Source organism: Carcharhinus amblyrhynchos, chromosome 14 (assembly GCF_965287045.1).
Source record: "Carcharhinus amblyrhynchos chromosome 14, sCarAmb.v2.hapA, whole genome shotgun sequence".
Classification (NCBI taxonomy): domain Eukaryota; kingdom Metazoa; phylum Chordata; class Chondrichthyes; order Carcharhiniformes; family Carcharhinidae; genus Carcharhinus; species Carcharhinus amblyrhynchos.
The window spans coordinates 76,036,559-76,064,285 of NC_137337.1; the positions used below are offsets into that span (position 1 = coordinate 76,036,559).

The window sequence follows — 27,727 nt, forward strand, 5'->3', positions numbered from 1 at the left end:
CCCCCCCCGAGGGCAGAGGAGGTCCGCCGGCTGGGAGGATCTGAGCCATCCCGGCGTGCCGCGCGGCCTGTGCTTTGCATGGCGCACCTTCAGGTGAGGGGAGCGGCGGCAGGTGCGGCCTTTTAGTGGCAGGGAGAAGAGAGGAGAGCAGAAAGAGGGAGCCAGGACTGATTCTACCCGCTCGCAATCCCACTGAAATGCTGTAAAATGTTTAGGTGAGTGACTGCCCTCCTTGTGGCCAGAAGCCCGGGCCGAGGCCTCAAACCGGGCTAGTTTCTGACAAGTAAAGGGATTGGGATTAGCATGAGGGGGAAGGGCAGCTTCTTACCTTTAATCCAAATATAATTATCCAAGGTTTATAAACCCTCCCTCTGCACTGCTCTACATTCTTGAGATCTTATTAACAAGCCAAGTATAACCATTGTTATGTATTTTTAACCTGGTTAATGTTATAATAAAACCTGAAGATGGCCCATTTTAAAATTTGTCAACTCAGCCATCACACTCTGTTCTCCCTGAAGAGCTGCCACACCTCAGTGGGACATCTGTTTGGGTCCATTTTGTTTATCTGTCTGGGAGTGGCAGTTCAAAACAGGGCAAAGTTGTCAAAGCCAATTTTGTGGGATTGGTGGCTGGCAGCTCCTGTGCTCTTAGACAGCTGTGGTGTTCTCTGTTGCTGCTGGGAATACAGGATTTGATTTTTTTGTCACATGTATTAGTATACAGTGAAAAGAATTGTTTCTTGCATGCTGTACAGACAAAACATAATCTTCATAGAGAAGTAAAGGAGAATGCAGAATGTAGTGTTACAGTCAAAGCTGCTTTTAATGTATTTAAAGCTTTTTAAGAACTTTGACAGTCATCTGGACTCAACATCAGCCCTTTTCTTTCCTTACAGATGTTATGATGTGGGTATGCCGGCGTTGGACTGGCGTAAACACAGTAAAAAGTCTGACAACACCAGGTTTTAGTCCAACCTATTTATTTGATAATATATTTGATAATATATTATATATAATTAATATATATATTATATATATTAATATATATATTAATATATAATATATTTGATAATATATTATCAAATAAATAGGTTGGACTAAAACCTGGTGTTGTCAGACTTACAGATGTTGCCAGACCTGTTAAGATTTTCCAGCATTTTCTCTTGGCTGCTTTTACTGTAGCTTTTTGACATTCGTTGACTCTGTCTATGCTTTCCGCTATCTCAGAAAAGCAACCAGCATAATCAAGGACCCCATGCACCCTGGACATTTTTGGGAAAAAAAGATACAAAAGTCTGAGATCACTTAGCAACCAGCTGAAGAACTGCTGCTTCCCTGCCGCCATCAGACTTTTAAATGAACATATTGTATATTAAATTGATCTTTCTCTACACCCTAGTATGACTGTAACACTACATTCTGCATTCTCTCCTTTCCTTCTCTATGAACAGTATGCTTTGTCTGTATAGAAACAGTACATTTCGCTGTATACTATTACATGTGACACATCAAAATCAGCTTGGAGGGCCCACTTGCAGGTTCTAAACCCTGTTTATAAAACTATCATCTTGCAAAAGCACTGAACAAAGTATAAAATAAACCTGTTCATAGTTTTTGAAACTGGCATTGAGTTGTGTTGAATTTACTGTTTTGCCCTGGAATCCTGACTTTTCTTTACAGAGCCTGATTTTTGCCTTCCATTCATTATGAATAAAGCACATGAACAGAGCCAAGTAGTGAAAGCTCAAGACAATGGTAGTGGTTGTGTGGGTAAAGTCTTCTCAGTCCTTTAGGTTTCTGAAGCAGTTTCACTGTTCACCAGTTTTTAGATACATTGGAGGAAAGTGAGGTTGAATAGGATTTCTAAATGCATTTCCTTGTTTAGTGGGGAGGTTTGTGTGTGTAATATAGCATGCTTCAGATATTGGTGAAGTGTTTAGCTTTTGTTTAGGACTTTTACAAGATGTGATAGTTGCTAATACAAAAGTAGTGCATTGCAGATCATGGATGTCTGAAGTCGGAACAGCAAAGACTGCAACTATTCAGCAGATTGTACCATTAGAATTAGGGCAGGAAATCTCCCACTAAACCAGCTGAAACCACCAAAAAGATTAATTGGCTATTAATCATAGAATCCCTACAGAGTAGAAAGAGGCCATCCGTCCTTTGAATCTGCACTGACCTCAATTCCACCCAGGCCCTATCCCCATAACCACATGCATTTACCCTAGCTAGTCCTTTTGACACTGTGGGTCAATTTGGCATGGCCAATCCACCTAACCTGCACATCTTTGGACTATGGGAGCACCTGGAGGAAATCCACGCAGACGTGGGGAGACTGTGTAAACTCCACACACACACTAACCCAAGCCGGGAATCGAACCTGGGTCCCTTGGTGCTGAGAGGCAGCAGTGCTACACCACTGTACCACCGTGCCGCCCCATTTCCTCATTGATGTTTGTGGAATATTCCTGTAGAACACCTGTGTATTTCCTTGTTTAAGTCTCATCGTTTGAGCTAATAATGACTAATGTGCTGCATCAATAATGTATTCAATTCTCCCTATAACTGGGGTATTATGCCAGGAAGGCATCATTTCCAAACTCCACAGTGATGCAACTAGGCTACTAATGAATTCTCATTCTCCAATTTTGACGTGGATGGAATTGGACAATTATGTGCACCTAATAAATTGAATGTGGTGACTATGCCATGGCTGTCAGCTTGAAGCAGTGTGTGTCACTGGTAGAGTTTGTTCCTTAACACCTGATTCTGAAGTGTTTGAGTCAGTTGAGGATTTGGCTTGAGTTACACCAAAGTAGTTTATAATGTGAAAATGGTATATGTAAATTAAGCTTTAATTCTGTTTTAAAATGTAGTGGGAATCCACTGAATACTGTATTCCTGTAACTTACTCCTAACTAGTTACAGACTACTGGGTATATTTGATGGCTAAAGAACAACTGATGGAAGACAGACTGAAGTTGTGTCCTAATGTTGCATTGTTAGTTTTTCCTGTATTGTTTTTAGGATCCTTTCTTAAACCCTGCCATGTCTGGATCTGAATAACAGAATGATAATTAAAACACAAAGCTGTTTTATGTGTAATCATCACAGAACTGTAATTAATCATTGAGGAAGTCTTATTTTGACTGCATAAGATAGCAGCAACCTTGTCTGTTAGGGTAGGAAGTAGGGTTCAGAAATCCATGGAAAATCTTTCTAGTTTGTTGCTTTTGTTTTTTGTCCTCTCAACTTTGGTGAAGTGCTTGATTTTTGCTTGGCGCTTTTGATAGGATAGATTATTAGTGTCACAAATAGGCTTATATTAACACTGCAGTGAAGTTAGTGAAAATCCCCTAGAAGCAAGCATATCTACATCGTTGTTATTTTGACATGAAAATCTGGGTCATTATCTCATTCTTTCCCTTTCATTCCCTTTCTGCTCATCCAGGCCTGTATAGAATATATGTGGCTGAACTCCAGTATATATGACCTTAGGGATTTCAGCGATACCCCACAGTTGGTCTAGAGCTAGCAGACGGTTTTTTTTCCCTTTTTCTATGCAACAGCTGCTCTTTGTGGGTGAGAGCATAGCTTTATAATTAGAATTGGTGAACCACAATGTTTCAGATGGATACAGCAGCCTCTGATTTCTCCATGGTTTATTTCTCAGCTATTTTCTTCCTTATGGAAGTATTTATTTAACCTCTTCATTATTTTGCCCCATATTCAGGGGCGAGGAGATATTGGAAGAATTCACAGTTCCCAAATTGATGGGGAATTGTGTTCATACTGTATGTACCTCTTACGCAATGTCAAAGCATTCCCTTCTGCTTTGCAGCTGGTAGACAGTTGGATCATCTTCAATGACCTTTCCCTTGATATAAAATCAGAAGTGGGATTGATCACATTGTGTTCAGTATCATTTGATTTTCTGCAAAATAAAGCAATCCGTTCTCATGCAGCAAGACCTGAACAACACCCAGGCTTTGTCTGGTAACATCTGCACACACAAGTACCTGGCAGTGATCAGCTGTGAGAAGAGGGAGTCTGACCACTGTCCCTTGACATTCAGTTGGCATTGCCATCATCAAAGTGAGCCAGCCGCGCACACACTGAGACTGCTAGAGCACATCAGAACCTGTGGCAAATGATTCATGCCATCTCCCACCACCTATGAGGCAGTAGTTGGAATTGTATTGGAATTCTCTCCACTTTGTTTGGGTGAGTGTAGGTCCAATAAGGACAAGAATCTCAATGCCATTTAGGACAGAGTTGTGGATTTTTGGAATTTTCTACCTCAGGACTGTGGAAGTTCAGTCATTGAGTATGTTTAAGGTAGAGATTGAGAGATTTCTGATTAACAATAATGTAAATGGGTGTGGGGATAGTGTGTGTAAAAGGTGAAGTGTCTAATCAGCTATAATCAGATATTGAATAGTGGAGCAGGCTGGATGGCCGTCTCCTGTTCCTTTGCACTGCTGCAGTTAATGAATACAATTCACCAGCAGTTTTCAAGGAGAAGGACAATAAACCTTTGTATTCCCATCGACTTCTAAATCGTGTGAATGAATAAGATAAACTTGCCTCAAAAAAACTATTTAGAAATACTTCCTTATGTCTGCACCCACCACCTCACAATGACAGAATATTTCACATTTTTTTGAAAGGGTTTTTTGTTCCCAGTTTTGGGAATTTACTGCAGTCGCCACCACAGAAATTGCAAAGGAGTGGTTTAACTAATTCTCTGTAGCTATGAAGCGTGTTGTTTCAATCATTGAAATGCCAGTTTGAAGTGGCTGGGGTGTCACTTGCATGGGGAAGCATTAAAGTTTATTTTGTCGCAAGTAAAGCTTACATTAACACTGCAATGAAGTTACTGCGAAATTCCCCTAGTCGCCACAGACCGGCACCTGTTCAAGTCAACACACCTAACCAGCATGTCTTTCAAAATGTGGGAGGAAACCGGAGTACCCGGAGGAAACCCACGCAGATATGGGGAGAACCTGCAAACTCCACACAGTGATTCAAGCCGGGAATCGAACCCGGGTCCCTGGCGCTGTAAAGCAGCAATGCTAACCATTGTGCTGCGATGCCACCCTCTGTACAATGGTTCACATTCAAATAGTGGGAAGAATGTCGTACTATATTAATTCTTCCTTTCCAAACGGAGTATCAGGTATTGGTATCAGTGGTCCCTCTAAGCTGCACAGCAACTTAAACATTCCCTTGTGGACGGTAGACTCCTTTTGCGTTTCTGTGCAAAACGATTTAATGGGCCAAAAGAACATCGAGGCAGTGATGCTTAGCATGCCTAAAATTTATTGCTTTAAGCACGTTTTTAGAAGAACTATTCACACAAGTTTAACCTTTTCTTAATTTGGTGCTTTTCAATATATTGATGAATATGGCATACTGGAATTGCCCTGTGAGTGAAAAGAAGGAAGTACAAAATTATAAGCAGAAAAAAAATTCCAATTTTAAGTTTTTTGTCTTTATTTATTAGTGTCACAAGCAGGCTTATCCTATCACTGCAATGAAGTTATTGTGAAAATCCCCATGTAGCCACACTCTGGCACCTGTTCGGGTACACTGAGGGAGAATTTAACGTGGCCTAACTAGCACATCTTTCAGATGATATGAAGTTATGAAATTATATGAAGAGTTACATGTAACCAGCAAATAAGTAGGTGGAAAAGCATCCATTCAAGTATTTTTCCAAAAAGCAGTGTAGTTTTTTTTCAACAAAGGAAATACCAAGTGATGCTGTTGAATATGAGGCCTTGTGTCCAATGTTTCATTCAGGAGCAACTGCTTATTAATTCTTAAATCTAGAAATTAGGTTTGTATTTGATTAAAATCAGTGTTGATTTTTAATATTATAAATCTATATGCTGTTGCTGGTGTATATTCCAGCACCCAGGAGAATGAAACAGATGGGAATTTGGGAACGTGATATAATGCCCAGGTTGGAAGCTGGATTGGTTTGGGGTGGGGGTCAGTTTCATGTTACCTTGTAATTACAGGTACCAAGTATAGGGACAGGCCTGTACGAATATGAAAGTAAGGAAGAGTTGCATTCATAAAGCACTTTGCACGACCACTGGATGTCTCAATGGCCAGTGAAGTCCATGTTGAAGTGTAGTCACTGTTGTAATGTGTGAAATGCAAGTGTGTAGTTTACACTCGGCAAAATCCCACAAACAGCAATGTGATGACCAAATCATCTCTCTTGTGATATTGATCGAGGAATAAACATTGGCTAGGAGGTCAGGGATAACTTTCCTTCTCCTCTTTGCAATTCTGTTGTGGGATCTTTCAATTCCATCCAAATAAGCTGCTTGGGCCTTAGTTTAATGTCTCAATCAAAAGATGGTACCTCTGACAAAGCAGCGCTCCCTCGGCGCTGTACTAGAGTGCCGGCTTTGATTTTTGTACCTGAGTTCTGGAGTGGGACTTGTGATTGGGTGTGAGTGCTTTCAAGTGAGCCACAGCTGACACAGAGCAGTGAAGTGTGGAAATAACAAAGTTCAGTAGAAATTTAAGGTACTGAATCTGGTATGTTTTGTAATGAAGGAAATGTTATACAATGTACTTGGTTAAGCATCAGCAACCCCTAATTTAAGCGTCCATTTCCTGAGCATCTTGAGGCTGGAATTACAAGTGTTTTCTTCGCTGCAAATCCGTGGCTGGTTTCACAAATTAGAACATGATGTCCTGTCTACTTTCCTGTCCTACAAGTCCACCTGTGCCCTCTCACCTGGCTGAACAAGGTCCAGTGAATTGTTTTTTGGATCCTCACTTGTGTTCAGATCCATCTAATGTCTTGCTCCATCACACTTCAGTCATTTCCTTGAGCAGTCCATCCACATGTGCCTTTGGCCTCTGACCACTGCATTTTCCACTTACTTTCTCCATTGTTGCTTTTTCTTCAAGCAGCTGTGGTCTGTCTCTCAAGTCAACCCTTCAAATCTCCCTTGAAACTGCCTCTTCTCTCCAGCGTTTGGTACCCAGTATTGTTTTACCTTCAGCAGCGTTCAGGCAACTTTCTCATGTTATAGAAGCTAAGTGAAATTTTGTTTATGGTTTAGAAATTAGCAAGGAACCCTTTATAATGCATTATAAGAAAAAGAAAGATTTTGGATAAAAGCTACTAGCCAAGAAGTGATGACAGATGCAGATACAATCGCTCAAATGGCCTCTTTCTGCACCATAATCTTTCTATGGTTCTAACAGATCACTGATACAATTTGGCATCCAGGGGCCAGGAAGGCTCCAACTCAGCAGATTTATGATTTTAAAAAAAGAGCAGCAAGTCTGAAAAATAATTTTAAAAAGACTGTATAGTAATTATTCTCCTCTGTTTCTGATCTAGGATTGCAAGTGATTATGGCATCTAGACATCAAAATGTCAAGCAAGATATATTGTTATTTGCTCTGGAGAATGAACTCATTGAAAGAAGGCAACTTAGTAAAAGAATACATCCTGATTGCATTGAGACTATGAAAAAGGTAAGCAGAAAATATTTATATCATTTCTTTCTGCAGTGCATATATCCTTTCCAGTGTAGTTATTGTCTCTTACGGATTATTTTAATTCACTGAAATCACTGCAGCTTGTACCGGAGAAATGCCAGAGTGCATCATGTACTGTACTATTTCCTTTTCCATGACATTGGTCTATTGAACCAGTCTTCTCAATAGTTATCCCTATGTTCCCACACACTTTTAGGTTTTTTTTTGCTTCAGACTTGGTCATAGGTTCTGGGCAGGGAAACTGCACCAAGGTTTCTGCAGTTCCAGGCCTTGTATCAGTCGCTTTGCATTTGTTCAGAAGTGACCTGGGGTGACTGATCCTGCCCATCAGAGACTCCTAGTCTCTCAGAAGTGCAAGTGAGAACCTCATCTTGCCATTCCACAATGTATAGACTAACAATGTGTTGTAGCCTGTCCCTCCTGGAGTCCTTGTCTTTTACACTGCCCCATTTCTGACAGAAGCCTAAAGTGTGACTCTAAGCTTCTGATCAGCGGTATAGAAACAAGGCCAATATGTTATTGCAATAGTGTAATCTGTAAGCCTAATAGTAGCCCACCTCCCCAGCCTTGCTGTAGCAATTAAATACATTTCTGCAATACCTTAAAATCCCTACGTTGCAGAGGGAGGTGCCATTCAGCCCATTGAGACTGCACTGACAACAATCCCACCCAGGCCCTATCCCTGTAACCCCACGTATTTATCCTGTTAATCCCCTTGATACTGAGGGGCAATTTAGCACAGCCATCCCACCCAACGCCTGCACATCTTTAGGCTGTGGGAGGAAACCGGAGCATCCAGAGGAAGACAAGCTGGTAGCGCAGAAGCACGCTTGTACGGCAGATATTAGTTGTTCAGCTTTGTAGTACTACAGACAGCATGTAAAGGTACTAATAAATAATTTTAATCAAATCTCCCCTTGATTTTAACTCTCTCTCAACCATTCTGTACCCTGATGATGCATTGATCAGACTTTTGCCTGTTTCTGTAGCTACGTTCCTGGAACAGGTCACTAGTCTGTCACCAGGGTTTATGCCACCTCCCCCAACTCATGCCAAAATCAAGCCTGTGTCCCTAGCACTATGAGACAGTAGTGCTAACCTCTGTGCCACCCCTGACTTTTAATTACAGCAAAATTTAAGAATCTTCCTTGTTGAAATTCTCTTGGTAGATGTTTTCTTTCTGATTGACTTTGGACCTGATATGAATGAATTTCCCATTTCAAGGTCAGACTTGCACCCCTGCCCTAGTTGTTTAGGTGACTCCTATTTCTCTTGGTCTCTTACCTGCCACAGGGAAGGCTACTTTTTTGACATTTTTCCCATTCCATGATCTGCCAGTATAACTCCTATTGATAATACCAGCTACCTTTCCATCTCCTCACACCCTCAAAGTTTCAAAGGAAAGGTTCCTAAATAGACTGAGAGCTTTGTGACATGCCACAAACTGGCTAATCTGGTTTGAGATCTACAGTGCCTGGCCCAATAACAAATAAACCTTTGTCTAAATAGTTAAAACCTGTGGCTCCAACTAGTCTTCCTGGAGTTGTTGTGTTAAAGTTCAAGTTCAAAATTTTAAAAAACACAATTATTTTAATTGATCAACTCACTTGTTTTTGATGTTTTTGGTTTAAAGTGATTAGCCGAAGCATTAACATAGTCAAAACATTGATTTTTTTTGATGTGTCTATCACAGGTAAGTACAAAAAGCATATTTTTACTATTTGTCATGCCTATGCAAAATGAAGAAGTAAACACAAAATACTGTGTTGAGAGAAACAGTTAATGTTTCACATCAATGACCAGAGGGGCATTTCACAGTAACTTTATTGCAGTGTTAATGTAAGCCTTACTTACGACTAAATAAATTTTTACTTTTATCACGACCATTAGAAGAGCACTTTTGTTTTCAAGTTGACATTTTAGCATCCAGTGAAATCCTTTATATGATCTAATTCTGCATACTGAATCACCAAGATATTTACAAAGTGATGATTATTAGTTTGATTTACAATCATTGAAGGGTTGCAGCACTGAAGAGGCCACTTGGCCCATCATTAATGTGTCATCTTTCTGTAAGAACAAAGAAAACCACAGCACAGGAACAGGCCCTTCAGCCCTCCAAGCCTGCACCGACCATGCTGCCTGACTGAACTAAAACTCCCTACCCTTCCTCTATTCCCATCCTATTCATGTATTTGTCAAGACACCCCTTAAGAGTCACTACCATGTCCGCTTCCGCTACCTCCCCCCCCCTCCCCGGCAACGAGTTCCAGGCACCCACTACACTGTGTTTTAAAAAAAAAAAAATTGCCTTGTACATCTCCTTTAAACCTTGACCCTCGCACCTTAAACCTGTGCCCCCTAGTAATTGACTTTTCCACCCTGGGGAAAAACTTCTGACTATCCACTCTGTCCATGCCCCTCATAATCTTGTAGACTTCTATTAGGTCGCCCCTCAACCTCCACCGTTCAGTGGGAACAAACTAAGTTTCTCCAACCTCTACTCACAGTTAATGCTTTCCATACCAGGCAACATCCTGGTAAATCTTTTCTGTATCCTCTCCAAAGTCTCCGCATCCTTCGGGTAGTGTGGTGACCAGAATTGAACACTGTATTCCAAATGCGGTCTAACTAAGGTTCTATAAAGCTGCAACGCAACTTGCCAGTTTTTAAACTCAGTGCCCCAGCTGATGAAGGCAAGCATGCCATATGCCTTCTTGACTACCTTCTCCACCTGCATTGCCACTTTCAGTTACCTGTGTAGCTCTACACCTAGATCCCTCTGCCTATCAATACTCTTAAGGGCTCTGCCATTTACTATATGTTTCCTGTCTGTATTAGACTTTCCAAAATGCATTACCTCACATTTGTCCGGCAGAACTCAGCAGCTAATCGTAACATCCCTGCCTTTTCCCTGAGGACTCGATATTTTTCTCTTCAGTTCATTATCCCAGTTCCTTTTGAAAACCAGGATTGAATTTGCCTCTGCCATACTCAATTGCAGATTGCTTCATTCTTGTATGCAGTACTTTTTAAGCATATTTTTGTCAAAAACAAATGCATTGAATGTATGAGGTCAAGCTAATTAAATTAATTTTCTTAATATTGGCAACATTCTTATCGATATCTTAAAATTAAATAGTAATATTTGCACTGGGTAGGTTGAAGATTTATATATATTGAAGTAAAGTATTGACATGTATGTGAAGCACATAAACCTATATTAAATAATCTATACAACTGTTGTAAATGTCAGCTGCAAGTTTCATTGGATCAATTCTTGATGCATAAAAATGCTTACTTAAAAGACATCCAACTGTACCATTGTTTCATGGATTTTCTAGCTGTAGAATCCAGTAGTTAGTTGAGCATAAAGATACAATTTGTTTAAAACTGTTTATTTGAAAAAAAACTGGAACGTTTCTGACTTGGCTCAGCCACTACTTTTGAATTTCTAAAGTAAAAGTTTAATGTCACAAGTAGGCTTACATTAACACTACAATGAAGTTGCTGTGAAAACCCCCTCGTCGCCACCACTTCGGGTACACTGAGGGAGAATTTAGCAAGGCCAATCCACCTAACCAGCACATCTTCCAGGTTGTGAGAGCACCTGGAGGAAGCCCACACAGACAACAATGTGCAGACTCCGCACAGGCAGCGACCCAAGTTCGTAATCAAGCCTGGCGCTGTGGCGCAGCAGTGCTAACCACTGTGCCACCGTGCTGCCCCAAATTGTGTGCAACAGAATTTCGATGATTATTCCAAAGATGCTAATCTGTTTGCTGAATTTTACATTAATTATTTTTAAAATTTCAGACAGATGGACTTTGTTGGAAGATGCTGTTTAAAGTGCTGTAACATTTATTTTCCAGTGATCCATGTGTGTGCCCAAGTAACGCAATTAATCAAGGATCCCCATTTTTTTTAAAAATCCTTTAAATACAACGGTAAATAATGAATTAACTATGGAAATGAGAATTGATTGCATTCATGATCTGTATTTTTACTGTCAAAGTTAATACCCACTCTGGCAGGGTCAGAAATTGATTTCTGGAAATAACAACATTAAATGTATTGTTTTGTTAAATTCTTCACAATGTAAGTCAGGTTTGTCCACAACAATGACAGCTGCAGGCTTCAGACTAACTATATAGTCTGTAGTCAGATCCAGGCTGTTGCACATTAGAGAAATACAGCAGACTTGCTGATTATGTTTCATCGATGGAAATAGTAGGCTAGAGAGGGACAAAAACAGAAAATGCTGGAAAATCTCAGCAAGTCTGACAGTATCTGTGGAACGAGAATAGAGCCAACGTTTCGAGTCTGAATGACCCTTCGTCAGAGAGGGAAATGTTTGTGAAATTATTCAATTTATTTTTTTTTCTCTCAGCAAGAAATACCCATTTCATGACAGCCAAAGATTAATCTGAGAAAGCTATTGCCTGTGATGTAGAAATTTATAATGATTGTGCTTTTAATACCAGGTTAGAATCTCGGAATGTAAAGAGGCGATTCCTGAAACTAAAAGGTGAGATGAGTCCTTGGTTTAACCAGTTTGCATGATAACGCTTGTCTGGACGTTAGGCCACCTATTGCAGTATCCATAATTTTACTTTAAAGGGTAAACCTTTTTACCAAATTGCTATCTAGAGGTTGGTTTTCGAATATGTTGTAATTTAAAGTAGGAAGAGAGTCAGTCCCCTGCACCTGATGTAGTTCAAGACTCAGTCTGTTTTTTGTAGTTGTGCCTCACTTTAGCACAGTGAACTGCCAGAGCTGAACAAGCATGGGCAGGTAGCATACTGATTTGGGGGTGCAAGTGGGAAAACTACTGGTTCCTCTGCAGAGGATTGCGGGGATTGTCTTTAGGCTGGGCCCTCCTTGCATTCCTTGCATTGTTGGTGTGGAGGTGCAGTGGAGAAATTGACAGCAGGCAAGGACTTTTTTTTATGTGGCTGCAAGGAGAAATCATACTCCCTCCTGACCTCAAGAAGTAATTGCCAGAGCTGTTGTTTTCAACCCCCTTCATCCCCCCAGGGCCTTTTCATTTGCATGAATCAAATTAAATGTTTCGCTCAAGAGAAAAAACAAAATTGGATCTTAGATCTAAATGGATCTTAGCAAAATGTTTAGGTCAGAATTCTGAGGACACACTTGTCATAGACCATCATAGAACCCTGTAGTACAGAAGGAGGCCATTCAGCCCATTGAGTCCATACTGACCACATCCCACCCACACCCTATTCCCATAACCTCACACATTTACCCTGCTAATCCCCCAACACAAGGGTCAATTTAGCATGGGCAATCAACCTAACCCGCACATCTTTGGATTGTGGAAGCAGACTGGAGCATGCGAAGAAAAGCCATGCAACCATGGGGAGAACGTTAAGACTCCGCACAGACAGTGAACCGAGGCCAGACTTGATCCTGGGTCCCTGGTGCTGTGAGGCAGCAGTGCTAACCACTGTGCCACCGTGCCAGCCCATCTAAATAAAAGCCAGAAAAAACACAATGAGACACCGCCAAAAGCAAAGTTTAAAAGTTTTAATTTTCAACCCAGTAACTACTTCCATGCCTCCCCTTCCCCAACCAATTTACACCAGGAAACAAATGGGTAAATCCCCTAAAATTGAATATTTAGTATGTCAGGAAGGATCTGTAAAGGCAGCCGAGTTGAATATTTCGGGTCAGTGACCTGTCATCAGAACAGTCATAGGTTATGCCTTAGACTTTCAATGGTTAGCAGGACTCCCTTATGTTCTCCAGGGTAAATTAGTTTTGAGATTTGTTTCTATCTTGATGCAGTGACCATTTTCTGTGCTGTGAATTAGGTCACACATTTGTGCATCTGTAGATAGTGATAGTACAGCACGTTTAGAGATCTGAGTCTCACGTGACATGTTGAGAAGTTGGGCTGGATACTGAAGTGATGGTCATGCTTTTAAATTCACTGGAAAAGACTCTACTCGCAAGTAATTACTGGCTTATTTTTAAGATGATGTACACGATAGAGACTCATGTCGAGGTCAGTCTGTGTAACAGTCAATCCTGCTTTTTGAGGGTCAAAGCTCAAAATTTTCGGAACCGAAATATAATCTCTACAGTCACGTCATGAACCTCAATTCGCTATATATGAATGAAATTGAACTTGCCATATTTCCTCAAGCTACTCAGGCCAATTAAGGCAGGAAGAGATCAATTTTGTTTTTGGGAGAGGAGTAGTCAACTGCGCCTGTGAAAGCAAGCTGCAGGGACCAACCTCCAGTGCACACTTGAAATAAATGAGCGCTCGGGTCTCATGTCCTCAACCTTTGCCCCCCTGGGGAAGGAAGAGGTGGCCAAGCCTTGCCAACAGGTCGTTGCAAGTGCGACTCAGTGCAATCCCCCTGCACCAAGGCTGAGATCAAGGGTTTGGAGCCATCAGGGTGACATTTTCCAATGACAGGGCTCTTGCCCCCAATCTCAAACAGCACAGTAACCACTGACCTAGCCAAGAGCTTTCTCTCCTGGGAGACAGCGATGAAAACAGGAAAGAGTTCTAAAAAAGAGCAACTTCAGTATGTGTCCCAATGTTCCAACATGTCACACAGCAGTCAGAAAAATGGCTGGAGTAAGTGCATCTTCCCCCATTATCTTGTGTATTCTTTTGATTGCCATGTTAGATGTGCTTCGGTTAAAAGTAAGCCCTTCCAAAACATTACTTATGTAAAAGCTGACCCCTAACATTTTACCTAAATGTGGGCCAAGTGCTGGAAGATGGGGTGAGGATAGGTGCTGTGGCTGGAATGGACATAATGGGCTGAAGGGCTTCTTTCTATGCTGTAAAACTGGTTCTTATTGGTTTTGTGTGTGCGAAGTAATTAGTCATTCTCCCCAACTGCAGTGCGTTAGTTTCTGATGTTTTAGATACAGAAAAATGAAATGGAACCCCGTCACACCAATGCCATAAGGTGCCATCTTCCACTCCCTTGACTCCGAATATAAAAATCATCAATTGCTTTCATGCAACTTCTGGTCTAGAGATTATTTAGTAGATTCAAATGCTGGACGGGGGGGAGCAAATGCTATCTGCTGAACAATTGGATAACCAGTTGGTGGTGATGAAATTGGTCTTACTGTGGTTGTAGAATAGAAATAGGTTAAGTGAGGTCATTAATGTTGCATATTTCATCACAATTCATACCTAGAATTTAATGGAGGAGTTTATTGCTTTGAATTATCACTTATTCCCAAACATTACAAAGTTAATTTTTCACATACCTGCCTGTCCAGTGTAGTACCCCCTTGCCCAAATGAGAACCTCAAATTCTGCTCTAGTTTCACAAGGTGGGATACTTTTGTTCTAAATAACAAAGGGACACCATGGGAACAACTGTAGTACAATCTGTTTTTCTTTACTGAATATAATGTGATTTTGCTGGGAGCCAGTGAGTGTCCAACTGTTGGATTTATCTCGACAGATCACCTACTGGACAAACGGAGAAAACATTGCACAGAACATCCAAAGCGACAGGCTGTAAGAAGAAGACTAGACGTCGAATCCAAAGTAACGTGAGCAACAGAAACAGAAAGCCACATCCCAGTTTTCAGGACTGTGACATGGCAAATAAAGAAAATGAAGTAGTCTGTTCAGGAACTGTACCTAAATTAAGCAATGACAATCGGCGCTCACTGTTGAACTCTAGTGATTCTTCTGCTTCACGGGCTGGTTCTTCTGTAACATATGCAGATTATTTTGCACAGGTGAGGATGTCACAGATTTTGTGATGTTGCTACAACGTACTTCTGAGCTTTTTGATCTTGCTTATCGAAACTGGTTGCAAGGGAATCACTTTTTTTCTCCCTGACATCAAGTCTTTATCCAATTCCCTTTTTGAAAGTTATTGAATCTACCTCTACCATTCTTTCAGATAGTGCATTCCAGGTCATTGTAGCTGGCGTGTTCTCTTCATCTAACTCTGGCTATTTTGCCAAATACCTTAAATCTGTTTTCTGCTTACAATTTTTTTGGCTAAAGGAGTCAGCTTCTTAATTGCTCTATAAAGCCCTTCATGATTTTGAACATCCCTATTAACCCTCCTCTCTCCTTAAAGAAGAATAGCCTCAGTTCTCCAGTTCCTCATAAAAATGTACTAATTAGGAGCAAGAATAGGCCCCTTGAGCCTGCTGCGCCTTTGAATGAGATCAACCACTCATTCCTGTTTATCTCCCTTTTGTTTATCAAGAATCTATCTCGCTTTGCCTTAAAATTATGCAAAAATTCTGTTTCCACTGCATTTTGAGAAAGAGAATTCCAAATTCTCACGACCCTTCAAGAGGTAAACATTTTCCTCATCTGTATTCTAAGTAGATGACCCCCTAACTTTTAAACCGTGGCCCCTAGCACAAGCTTCTCCCAACAAGAGAGAACATCATAAGAACATAAGAACATAAGAAATAGGAGCAGGAGTAGGCCATCTGGCCCTTCGAGCCTGCCCCGCCATTCAATAAGATCATGGCTGATCTGTCGTGGCTCAGTTCCACTTTCCCGCCCTCTCCCCATAACCCTTAATCCCCTCTCTTATCAAAAACCCATCAACCCGCTTCTTAAAAATATTTAGCGAGGCAGCCTCCACCACTTCAATGGGCAGAGAATTCCAGAGATTCACCACCCTTTGAGTGAAGAAGTTCCTCCTCAACTCCGTTCTGAACTGCCCCCCCTTTATCTTGAGGCTGTGCCCCCTAGTCCTACTGTCTTTTTTGAGCGGGAAGAGTCTTTCCACCTCTATCCTATCCATCCCATTCATCATCTTATACGTCTCAATGAGATCTCCCCTCATTCTTCTAAACTCTAACGAGTACAAGCCTAGTTTATTCAGCCTCTCCTCATAGCTCAACCCCCTCAACTCCGGTATCAGCCTAGTAAACCTCCTCTGCACTCCCTCCAAGGCCAAAATATCAGCTCCATGTCCACACTGTGAAGTCCCCTCAGGATCTGAGATGGTTCAGTGCTCTTCATATTTGCTTGACCAAAGAAGTAGATTTTCAAGAACTGTCTCTGAGGAGGAGCAAGGTGAAAGGTTTAGAGAGGAAATATCTGAATCTGAGCCCACAACAGAATGGTGGAGTATTAGTCATTTGTGCAAAAGACTCAAATTAAAAAAAGTGCAGAAATCTGGGAGAGTTATAAGGAAGGTTGGAGGAGGTTAGCAAAATGGAGTGATTTGAATACCATGATGAGTTTTAAATTGAAATGTTGCTTGTGTTGATTGGTGAGCATGGGTAGATAAAATTTGGGTTCAAGTTGGGATGCAGGCTGCCAACTTTTGGGTGAGTTAAAGTTTATAGAACATCAGAGGCTGGTCAGATTAACACAACTTGGAATGATATCTGTAGGTAGCAGGGGTACGTATGTAGTAGAGTTTCAGCAGCCAGTGAGCTGAGATGTGACAAAAAAAGAAAATATATATTTTGAAGTAGATGTTCTTATTGATGGATAGGAAATGTGATCAGAAGATCAGCTTGGTCAGATAAGACGTGGAGGTTGCAATCCGTCTAAACCAACCTCAGTCAGTGGCTGGGGAACAGAATTTGCAGCGAGGACTAAAGACAATGGCTTTGGTCTTTTCTGTATTTAGCACCCCTGGTGTCAGTACTGAGTGAGCATTGCACTCGACTCGCTGTCTATTGGATGAGATGTGAAACTGAGGCCCTGATCTGCCTTCCCAGGTGGATGTAACACCAAACTCCAAAGAGGAGCAGGGAACTTTGCCTCAGCATCCTGAAGGTAATACTCATCCCTTGATCAACAAAACAAACCACAGATGAACTGGTAACTTTTTTCAGTTGTTTCTGAATGCTGGCTGTGTGCAAATTGTCTGCAGCATTTTCCACATTGCAATGGTGACCACTTCAGAAAGTGCTTCACTGCCTGCAAAGAGCATTGGCAGAGCATGAAAGGTACCGTGTGAATGCAAGCTCATTATTTTAATTGTTGGAAATTTCTGCTCCAGACAGCAATTGGTGTGGCATCAAAGGCAGTGAAAGATGGTAGACGAGGTAGAATCGTGCTGTCAGTGTAAACGCAATCTAGCGTATCATTGCAACCTGTCTTAATCCACATGTGCATCTGAACAGGAATTTCTGGCAGTGATCAACCCTTCCCACCTGAAAATGCAAAGCTTCTCCAGCCTAGAAAGGCAACCAAAACACCCCCTGATACTGCTGCTGCTGAAGTCAACTAACTACATGGACTGGTGTTCAAATGTGCTACTCTGGGGACAAACTCATGGAAACTACACCGTGTCTGTGTTTGACTTCTGTTTGTTTCAATAGATACCTTTCTGCACATGGTATACGTGGCATTTGCTGTTCCCAATTTTGATTCAAGGAAAGTGGTGAACAGCCCCACTTTTGCTGATCTGTGAATTCTGTTTGCAGTGTGTTTTTTAGGCTCTTTCTAAACATGTGTCAGTGTCAACATAATGGCATTTACTTAGCTGCGCTGCTCCTAAAGGTAACAGGAGCACCTTAGATTGAATGCTTCATCCACAAGCATGGTAACTTGGCCAGAGATGGTTCCTGTGGGCTCCCCTGGAGACAGGCCAGCATTTATGTCTGGCTGAGCTGTTTTTGTCCCCTTTTGTTACCATTGACAGCACCTTAAAAAGTCATATAATTGATTTTAATGTATCCTCTGTTGTAGAGCCTATCCTTGGTGGATTCTATGGTACTGGCACCAAGGGTAATATTGCAGGATTGCTGCTCATGACGTCCCTGCATTATAAATAGGCAGCTGTATCCAGTGGTTCTTAATCATCAGTTAATACACTTTACATGAGTCACTGAAGAAGTGGTAAAGTTTCAAACAACAAAGACTAAAAAAACACGCTGGTAATATTAATGGCAAGTGCTTAAATTACCATTTGCTTTTCCCTTACCTAATTTAGCAGAGATATTAACCCATTTATTTTGATATCTCCATTAAAACAGTGATCATTGAAATGCCCTTTGCTAATTTTATCGTACATTTCTAATCTTCACAAAGTAAAATCAACAAGAATTGAAGAGATCATGTGAGCTGTGACACTCGTAACAATGTATAAGTTACTACGTTCTCTAACTCTCTCTGTTTGATTCTATCAATACCACAGATTTCCAAGGATCATGCTACAATGACACAAGTGCTGTTTGGTAGAAATCTAAGACTCAATGTAGCCTTGACATTCTGGCAAAAAAGTGCAAGCGAACTGGTAGCTTACCTGGTCAGGTAACAGTTCTGCTTTTTTTCTTCAGCTTGACACTAAATCTGTTTCCTGTAAGTCAGTATTACACATTATAAAGGTAAACTTCATTGCTGCTATTACGATGTATCGAATGTCCAAACCGGGGCTCAGAGCTTCGTGTGGCTCAGTGACCGGGAGGAGGAAGCAGACTCGCATTGTGCAGAGAGGGTACCTCAGTCAACAGGATGGGAAGGGAGCACAGACAAGGCCTCACTTTAATGTGAACGTAGCGAGTGGATTGGTGCCCGCAATCTGTTAGTGACTGCACCTGGGGCCCTTTCCTATGCTTGATATTCATTCATTCATCATTCAGCAAATGCATGCAAAGCCTTTGCTGCGAATAACACATTGCGTTTCTTGCTGAATACTGTGTTAGAATAGAATCCCAACAGTGCAGCAGGAGACAAGCCATCGAGCCTGTAGCCCCATGTATTCGCCCTGCAAATCCCCCTGACGCTAAGGGGCAATTTAGCATGGCCAATCCACTTAACCTGCACATCTTTGGACTGTGGTGGAAACCGGAGCACCTGGAGGAAACCCATGCAGACAGGGAGACTGTGCAAACTCCACATGGACAGTTCAGGCAGCAGAAGCAGGCTATTGAGTCTCCTCGACTCTTGCAAGCAATGCCTTGTGAAGCAGGGAATTGGTGTTCTGCTGGAGGTTGATTCTTCTGGAGCTCTCTGCAATGCCGGATGACAAGCCACAGCGGCTGGGAGATCAGCACTTTTGTAAACTTCATTGAATTTATATATACCTTATAGATCATTTGCCCTTATGTTTTTGTTAAATATATTTCCTCACCTAAGTGAATACAATAATAATGTATCTGTAAAGGTTGTATGTGTCTTGTGCTTTTTGAATGTCTGAAGATTATCACACAGGTCTAAGACTCAAAGATTAGCCACCCATGTAGTTTAATGGGTGGCACAGCGGTTAGCACTACCTCAAAGTGCCAGGGACGCGGGTTCAATTCCGGCCTGGGGTCACCATGTGGAGTCTGCACTTTCTTCCTGTGTCTGCATGGGTTTCTTTCGGGTGCTCCAATTTCCTCCCACAGTTCAAAGATGTGCGGGTTAGGTTGATTAGCCATGCTAAAAATTGATCCTAGTGTCAAGGGGGCCTAGCAGGGTAAATGTGTGTGGTTACGGGAAAATGGCCTGGGTGAGATTGTGGTCAGTGCAGACTTGCTGGGCAGAATGGCCTCATTGTGTACAGTAGGGATTCAATGATTCTGTTCTATGATATGATTGAAATGAGCACCATCTGTACTGGAAAGGTGGAAATCTTCTATTTTGTTTCTCGTCATGAACCATTGCTTTTCAGTGACTTGCTTTGATTCTTGTCTCATATTTGATGTTGAATCTTTCTGTCATCTGTAGGATACAGGACATTGCTGTTATTGCAGATTGCCTACCAGTACTGACAAAGAGGTAATATTCATTTTTTTTTCCCCATCTAGAATAAATGTTGCTGGTTTGTAAAATAATTTTTAATTTTGTTTGTCTTTGCTCGTAGTCTGGAGGAAGAAAAACAAAGCATCTCCATTGGTTGTTGTGTTGACCTCTTACCATTAGTGCAAGAGTTATTGAGAAGCAGGTTTGAAGAGTAAGTATAACTCAGTACAAAATCTTGCATTAGGAACTAATATATCAGACAAGCAGGAATGATTAAAGTAACAAGTATAAGGAGGAAACTCGACATGTATATGAAAGAGAAGGGTTCACAGGATTATGGTGACTACTTTAGATGAAGAAAGATGGGACTGGGCTTGAATGGAGTGTAAACATTGGTCTTGACTAGATTTGATTTGATTTGTTATTGTCACATGTATTAGCATAAAGTGAAAAGTATTGTTCCTTGCGCGCTCTACAGACAAATCATACCGTTCATAGAGAAGATGAGAGAGGGCCGAATGTAGTGTTACAGTCATAGTTAGGATGTAGAGCAGGATCAACTTAATGCAAGGTAAGTCCATTCAAAAGTCTGCCAGCAGCAGGGAAGAAGCAGTTCTTAAGTCAGTTGGTACGTGACCTCAGATTTTTGCATCTTTTTCCCAAAGGAAGAATGTGGAAGAGAGAATGCCCGGGGTGGGTGTGGTTCTTATGCTGGCTGCTTTGCTGAGGCATCGGGAAGTGCAGACAGAGTTTGGTCCGAATGTTTCTACAATATATTCAATGTAATCCTTTGTATACTCTGGGGGGGAGAGTTTCCACTATATACAGCTTTGCGATAACTTGAGAAATTTATATCATACTTCTCTACACTTGTGTAACAAGGCAAGAAATTTGGTAGTTCTAGACAGTCTGAGTATGACATGATGATGTGTTCCATCTTGGATAGCAACAGGAAAACTAGTTTACACAAGGAACAGAATTCACAGCAAAGAGTCTGAAGTCCAGACTGAGTTCAAATTTGAATTAGTCATGTATTTCAAAGCACAACCAATGGCTTCTCAAAATATAAGCATCTGTTTCCTTTAATTTTGCTGACTCTGCCACCGCCTTGCATTTAAACCAAGTAACTTGGCTTATTTTTTTTCTTTGAGAAAAACTGGTGCACTTGCAGTTTCATTCATGTGTTCAGTACAAAGTGGGGTGATTTTTTTCACAGCAATGGCATGATGTCTGTATTAAGCTGGGATATGTACCAATTTGGATTGAGACTGTTGGACGTAGTCTCAGCTGGTGTTTGGACTGTTGTGTGAAGGACTAGAGTGATGGATAGAGAATCCGTACAAATAAAAGCAAAATGCAGCGGATACTGGAGATCTGAAATAACAAAGTACTAGGAAAGCTCGGGTCTGGCAGCGTCTGTGAGGAGGGAAACAGTTAACGTTTTGGATCCAATATGACTTCTTCAGAACCAGTGATTCTGGGCAGAATTTTCTTGCCCTGCCCACCACGGGACAGAAAATTTGGCGGACCATGCAAAGGTCCGTTCACCTCGCGCAGCAATTTCCAACGTTGGGACAAGCGCAACCAGAAAATCCCTCCCTCTCTGTTCAGGTTGGGCCTCGAGCTTGATAGGATTGGATTTGGGGGAGGTGATTAAAGGTCAGTTGCATTCTGACCATTTGGCTTTTTAAAAAAATCTAAATCACAAAAGACATGGAGTTTACGGCGCTTAATGTTTATGCCAGGATCAAATCTATCTTGTTGGGCAAAGTGTGTAAGGTAACGCCCAAAAAACTTCATGTAAGTTGTTTTTGGTAGTGGCCCCATGTAAACTCGATGAAACAGATTTCGCCCAGTTTGTCTGATGCACAACACCAATTGAAAGGCTCCAACCCAACACCATATCTTGTTGCCACAACAACGCAAACTTTATTCATGCATTTAGATTTACTTGTGTCCTGTTGAAATATGTGACATAGTGAAACATGCAGATAACAGTTTCCTATATATTGCAGATATTTGATCGTTGGTTTAAATTGGCTCCGAGCTGTCCTTAAGCAGTGGTGGCCAGAGCTATCTGCAGACACAAAAAATAATGATGAAGCTCGTGTAGAGGATAGGTAAGTAAATATATTTTTAACCAATATGGATAGTAACATTTTGATCCCCAAAATGATTGCATTGGATCATCTTGTATAAAACAACGCAATAGTTTATTACCTTGGGTTAGCAAAGAAAGAAAATGCTAGCTCATAAATAGGAGCAGGACTAGGCCACCTCATTACTCTCAAAACTGCTCTGCCACTCAGTGAGATTGTGGTCTTAATTCTGTCCCCATAATCTTCAACTCCTTTGTAGATCAAAAATCTTTTGAACTCAACCCAGGATATTTTCCATGATCCAGCCTTCACTCATTTTGTTCAGCCTTACGTCAAATTTCTCAGTGGAGGTGTAGAATACTGTTGTAAGACCATAAGACATAGGAGTAGAATTAGGCCCTCGGCCCATCAAGCATGCTCCGCCATTCAATCATGGCTGATATTTTTCTCATCTTCATTCTCCTGCCTTTACCCCATAACCCCTGATGCCCTTATTAATCAAGAACCAACCTATCTATGACTTAAGGACACTCAGTTACCTAGCCTCCACAGACTTCTGCGGCAAAGAGTTCCATAAATTCATCACTCTGACTGAAGAAATTCCACCTCAAACAATCCAGTGCCTGTTTTGCTTTTAAAGGATTGTCCCTTTAGCCTGAGGTTGTGCCCTCTGATTCTAATTTTTCCTACTAGTGGAAACATCCCCTGCGTGTCCACTCTATTCAGGCCTCGCACTATCCTGTAAGGATTGTGAAACCTTTTTAACTGGTCGTTATCTGGGCTGCAATTATATGTACTGAGTTTGTTGCACAGAGCAAGGATGTAAATGTTGTATTGAATCACTGATAATTTGTTGCTTTTCTTGTTGTAGTCATCAAACGACACAGACTAAGAGAAGCAAGTTATGTGCGCTTAGCCAGTTTCATTCTAGTTATATTGTGTGGCAAAAGTACATTAGTTAACTCCCTCCCCAAATTATGATGCTAATGAAAGTGAAAGATCAGTTGAGTTTGAAGAACAGGGGATCATGTTACGTTTTGTATTTTTAGAAGTATGATATTTCTAAAACTTGAACACTGATGAAAAGTTTTGCGACAGCTTGAAATATTACTGTTGAAATATTTGTTCTAGAAACATTGAGGCTTTGAAAGATCAGTTACGACAACTACGGGAACAAGGCTTTCATTTATCTTCAGTTCCAGGGTATACTGGAAAAGTAGCAAAGGTAGGAACTATTTGTGTTTTTTCTTTGATTACTCAGTGCTGCTGCTAGCATCTACCTACCCCCACTCCTAAGATTGTGGTCCAGATTTTGCAATAATTGCAAAGAAATATCTCTCGCTGTTAGTCATGTATCGTGTGCGTTTGGAGGTCATTTTCTGCACATCACCCTCTCTACACATCTGTGTCAAGCAGGGAGACAAACAACAGGCTCTTTAACCTTGAAGAATCTTCTAAGACATGCAGAGTCTAAACCATGAAATTTAAATTGTGTGCAAAAAGAGATTGCAAAAGAAAGATGAAATTAAAAGAGAGGGCAACAAGAAACACGAAAAAGTAATCTCCAACCCTAAAATTCTGCAGCAATGAGACTCCATACTTGTAAATTTTTCAGTGCCACAGAAGTGTTTTGCTTTTAGTAATTACGACTGATAACTCCTGTTAAAAATTCACTCGGACCCAAAAGCACCAGCCCCAAGTTTTTCTGGCATGTTTATTTGGTGCAATCACATGCAGATGACTCACAGCACAGCCTGTGGAGGAACAGAACCTATGGGTTTTCTGTTTAATTGCACATGTGCAGACGCCAGAGATTGCTGTCAATTCATAATAGCAGGGTACTGATTGCCTCACTGTCGTTTCTATTGCAAAATCTTGGCCAGTGTATCTCCTTTAATAGTTTTGGTGGTAAAAGTTAACAAGTTGGTTAACCAAACAATAGCTATTATGGTTAACAAGCTGTGTTCTGCTGGGCACACTTGCTAGTGTTTTAAATTCCTTTTGGCTCATCTGACTACTGAATATAAAGGAATTACAATCGTAATGTATTTCTAGTATTTTTAAATATTTTTGTGTTCATATGTTAACTTTCTGAAAATTGTTAATGTTTCCAATCCATAAAGTAATGAGGGAGAAAATTGTTTTTTTTTCTGTATGCCCAGATTCTTCCCCCAACCCCATCTTTCCCAATCAAAATATCAGGTGCATTACTGATGAGAAAGGGAATAAAAATAAATCATTTGGCTCCATCTTTGCTAATTTTCCTAGAATAATACTAAACTATCCACATTTCCTCACCCTTCCCATTCCTGTGAATCTTCATTAGCTTCAAGTTATGTCCTTCTATGTTCTCCACTGCAAAATTTAATTTTTTTTCTGAAAGTGCTTTACCTGCTTACCAATGGGCAGAGGTGTGGCGCAGAGGTTAGCACTGCTGCCTCACAGCACCAGGGATCCAGGTTCAATTCCGGCCTTGGATCACTGTGTGGAGCTTGTACTCTGCCTGTATCTACATGGGTTTTCTCCGGGTTCCTCCTGCATTCCAGTGATGTGTGGGTTACGTTGATTGGCCATGCTAAATTGACCCTATTCTCAGGGATTTGCAGCAGAAGTAAGTGGAGTTATGGGGATACAGCCTAGCTGTGATTGTGGTGGGTGCAGATTCAATGGGCCAAATGACCACCTGCACTGTAGGGATTCAAAGATTCTATTTGCATTTGCAATTTGAAGCAACAGGAATTATGTATTAATATTTTGTTGTCAGCAGCATTCCATGAGCTTTGCACTCATTCTTTGTTTGCCTCTGAAATATTACCTTGCACTTCATGTACATTAACTGTGCAACTGGGCTACATCTTGGGTCCATTCCAGTAACCTACCCATCTTGGTCATTAATGTTGCCTCTGGGAAATTGGCATAAGAGTACGTAAGAACCCCCTGTTTCATTGTCTTTTCTTCCTTTCCCAGAAAAAGCAGAAAAATATTTTAATCTCTTCTCAATACAGGAACCGAAAATGGTGGTGTGTTGTTGATTTCACTATTTCATGTCCTTTGACATTTCAGTTGGATTAACATATTAATAGCCATTGAATGTGAAGATGGGAGTGTGGAAATGAATCATTGAGCTCTTACCCCTATTTTCTTTATAAGGCCACCATGACAAAGAAATAGTTTTACAATTTTTCATCAAAATAGTTTGGTTTGTTTAATTGAGAGCCTTCAGATCTTGAGTTTTATGTTAAAGTTTATTTATTATTGTCATAAATAAGGCTTACATTAACACTGCAATGAAGTTAATGTGAAAATCCCCCAGTGGCCACAATTTGGTGCCTATTCAGGGACACTGAGGGAGAATTTAGCATGGCCAATGCACGTAACCAGCATGTCTTTCGGACTGTGGGAAGAAACAGGAGTACTCGGAGGAAACCCACACAGACATGGGGAGAACGTGCAGACTCCACAAAGACAGTTAGCCAAGACCAGAATTAAATCCGGGTCCCTGGCACTGAGGCAGCCATGCTAACCATTGTGCCATCAGATCTTAATTTTCAATTGCTCTATTCTATACTAGTGAGCTGCGTTATTTGACAGATAATTAAGCACAAGCTTTTTTCAGACATAAGTAGATAAAATATCAATTTAGGTGTGATTTTCACAATTCTACTGTATTTCTTTCCTTTAAATGAAACTTGCCACTTGCTAGTATACTGTGAAGTGCAGCTGTCTTACAATGATTTAATTTTGGAAACAAATGACCAGATTTGGTAAATATAACAGTAGCTTACCTTGGTTCATACAAGAAATGATCTAACAATTGAAAATGTCTTTATTTTTGTTTCTGCAGAGTGTGGGGACTTACCTGGAGCAGCTGTACTAAGTATATGCAGTTTTCAGGGGACTTAACTTTTCACGCACTAAAGCAGTTGCAAGCTGCTTTACGACACCGTAAAAACCTCGTTTGTTGAAATGTTTGGGAGACCAGCACTGCAGAAAGTGGTCAACAGTAAGCTCAGCACTAAATTGGTTGCGAAGAATGTTCAAAAACCACTATTGAACCCAATGAAGCTACTTCACATTGAAGTGGTTTGTTTGCCAAAAGGCATTATACTCGACTCCGTGAGCTGATGATGTGACACTGTTTTGCGCTCCAGATTCATGTACCCTACTTGGACAGGAGAAACTCTGTATTCTTCAATATTGTCACGCTAGTGCCAATCAGCTGCCACTGAAATGCTGCTTCAGTGCATTTGGACACTGTGAATGTATTTTCTGTATATTTGATTCAAGGTTGTAAAATTTGCCTATGACTGTGCAACAATAAGTTATGATTTCAATAAAGAAAGCACTACAGTAGAGCATGCAGCTGTTTACTAATAGCAGTAAGGTGACATTAACAAAATGTGCATAGCACTGTATTCTTTTAATTGAAACATTAAAGTAGACATTTCCTGTGAGTTTGCACTTGAATAAAACATGCTATGTCTTTATGTAGTACTCATTGACGACTTGTGCATCAGTTTCTTTTAAATGGGATTACTCAATCTTAAGAATTGCTGTTTTGTACTTTGTTTTGCCTTCGCTTTCCCTTTTAAGAGAAACCTCAAATTGCAGCGACTAAGTATGAATATATACAATACTGTTGCATAAATTATAAAGTGATGAACACAGGAACGGTGATGGCACCACAATGTTTGCATTTTATTGCTAGATGGCTGACAAGCAGAGTCCAGATTGAACCCATGAACAATTATAGGAGAGGTAATAAATCAAAATGAGTCAAATAGATTGTGAATATTTTCATCCCTAAAGACAATGGGGTGATGCCTAGTTGAGGAATTGTCAATACGTTGATTTCATAGACTCTTGACAGGGCAGAAGGAGGCCACTCAGCCCATCAAGCCTATTCCAAAGATACAAAATTCTGAGGTCCTGTACCAACTGATTCGAATAGCTTCTTCCCTGCTGCCATCAGACTTTTGAATGGACCTACCTTGCACTAAATTGATCTTTCTCTACACCCTAGCTATGACTCTGCACTATATTCTGCACTCTCATTTCCTTTTCTATGAATGGTATGTTTTGTATATATGTAAGAAACAGATCTTTTTGCTGTACACTATGTGACAATAAATCAAGGTCCTATTCCTATAATACCACATATTTACCGTATTAATTAATCCCCCTGACACTGAGGCAATTTAGCATAGCTAATCACCTAACCTACACATATGTGGACTTAGGGAGGAAATCCACCCAGACACAAGGAGATCGTGCAAACTCCACACAGACAGTCACCCGAGGCTGGAATTGAATCCAGGTCCCTGATGCTGTAAGGCAGTAGTACTAACCACTGTGCCACCCTTTGTTTTAAAACAATCTTCATTAAAACTGATTTCTCAAGTCGCTGATTATTATGCAACAGA

At 40.8% G+C, this 27,727-nt stretch overlaps 1 protein-coding gene across 1 annotated transcript; it reads left to right on the forward strand.

Moving 5' to 3' along the window:
- katnbl1 (katanin p80 subunit B-like 1) lies at window positions 1-27,376 on the forward strand. Its single transcript, XM_080203140.1, has 10 exons — window positions 1-215; window positions 7,381-7,517; window positions 12,026-12,069; window positions 15,005-15,287; window positions 18,677-18,792; window positions 20,191-20,241; window positions 20,327-20,416; window positions 22,221-22,325; window positions 23,436-23,529; window positions 26,149-27,376. The coding sequence occupies exons 2-10, from the start codon at window positions 7,395-7,397 to the stop codon at window positions 26,179-26,181; spliced, it is 939 nt and encodes a 312-aa protein (XP_080059266.1). The 5' UTR covers window positions 1-215; window positions 7,381-7,394; the 3' UTR covers window positions 26,182-27,376.
- Window positions 27,377-27,727: the final 351 nt, after the last annotated feature.

Bases quoted from the DNA above. Each gene is read 5' to 3' on its own strand.
- katnbl1 (XM_080203140.1), top strand. From the start codon at position 7,395: ATGGCATCTAGACATCAAAATGTCAAGCAAGATATATTGTTATTTGCT. The intron at 22,326-23,435 runs GTAAGTAAATAT...TATTTGTTCTAG, and splicing joins GAAGCTCGTGTAGAGGATAG to AAACATTGAGGCTTTGAAAG. The intron at 23,530-26,148 runs GTAGGAACTATT...TTGTTTCTGCAG, and splicing joins ATACTGGAAAAGTAGCAAAG to AGTGTGGGGACTTACCTGGA.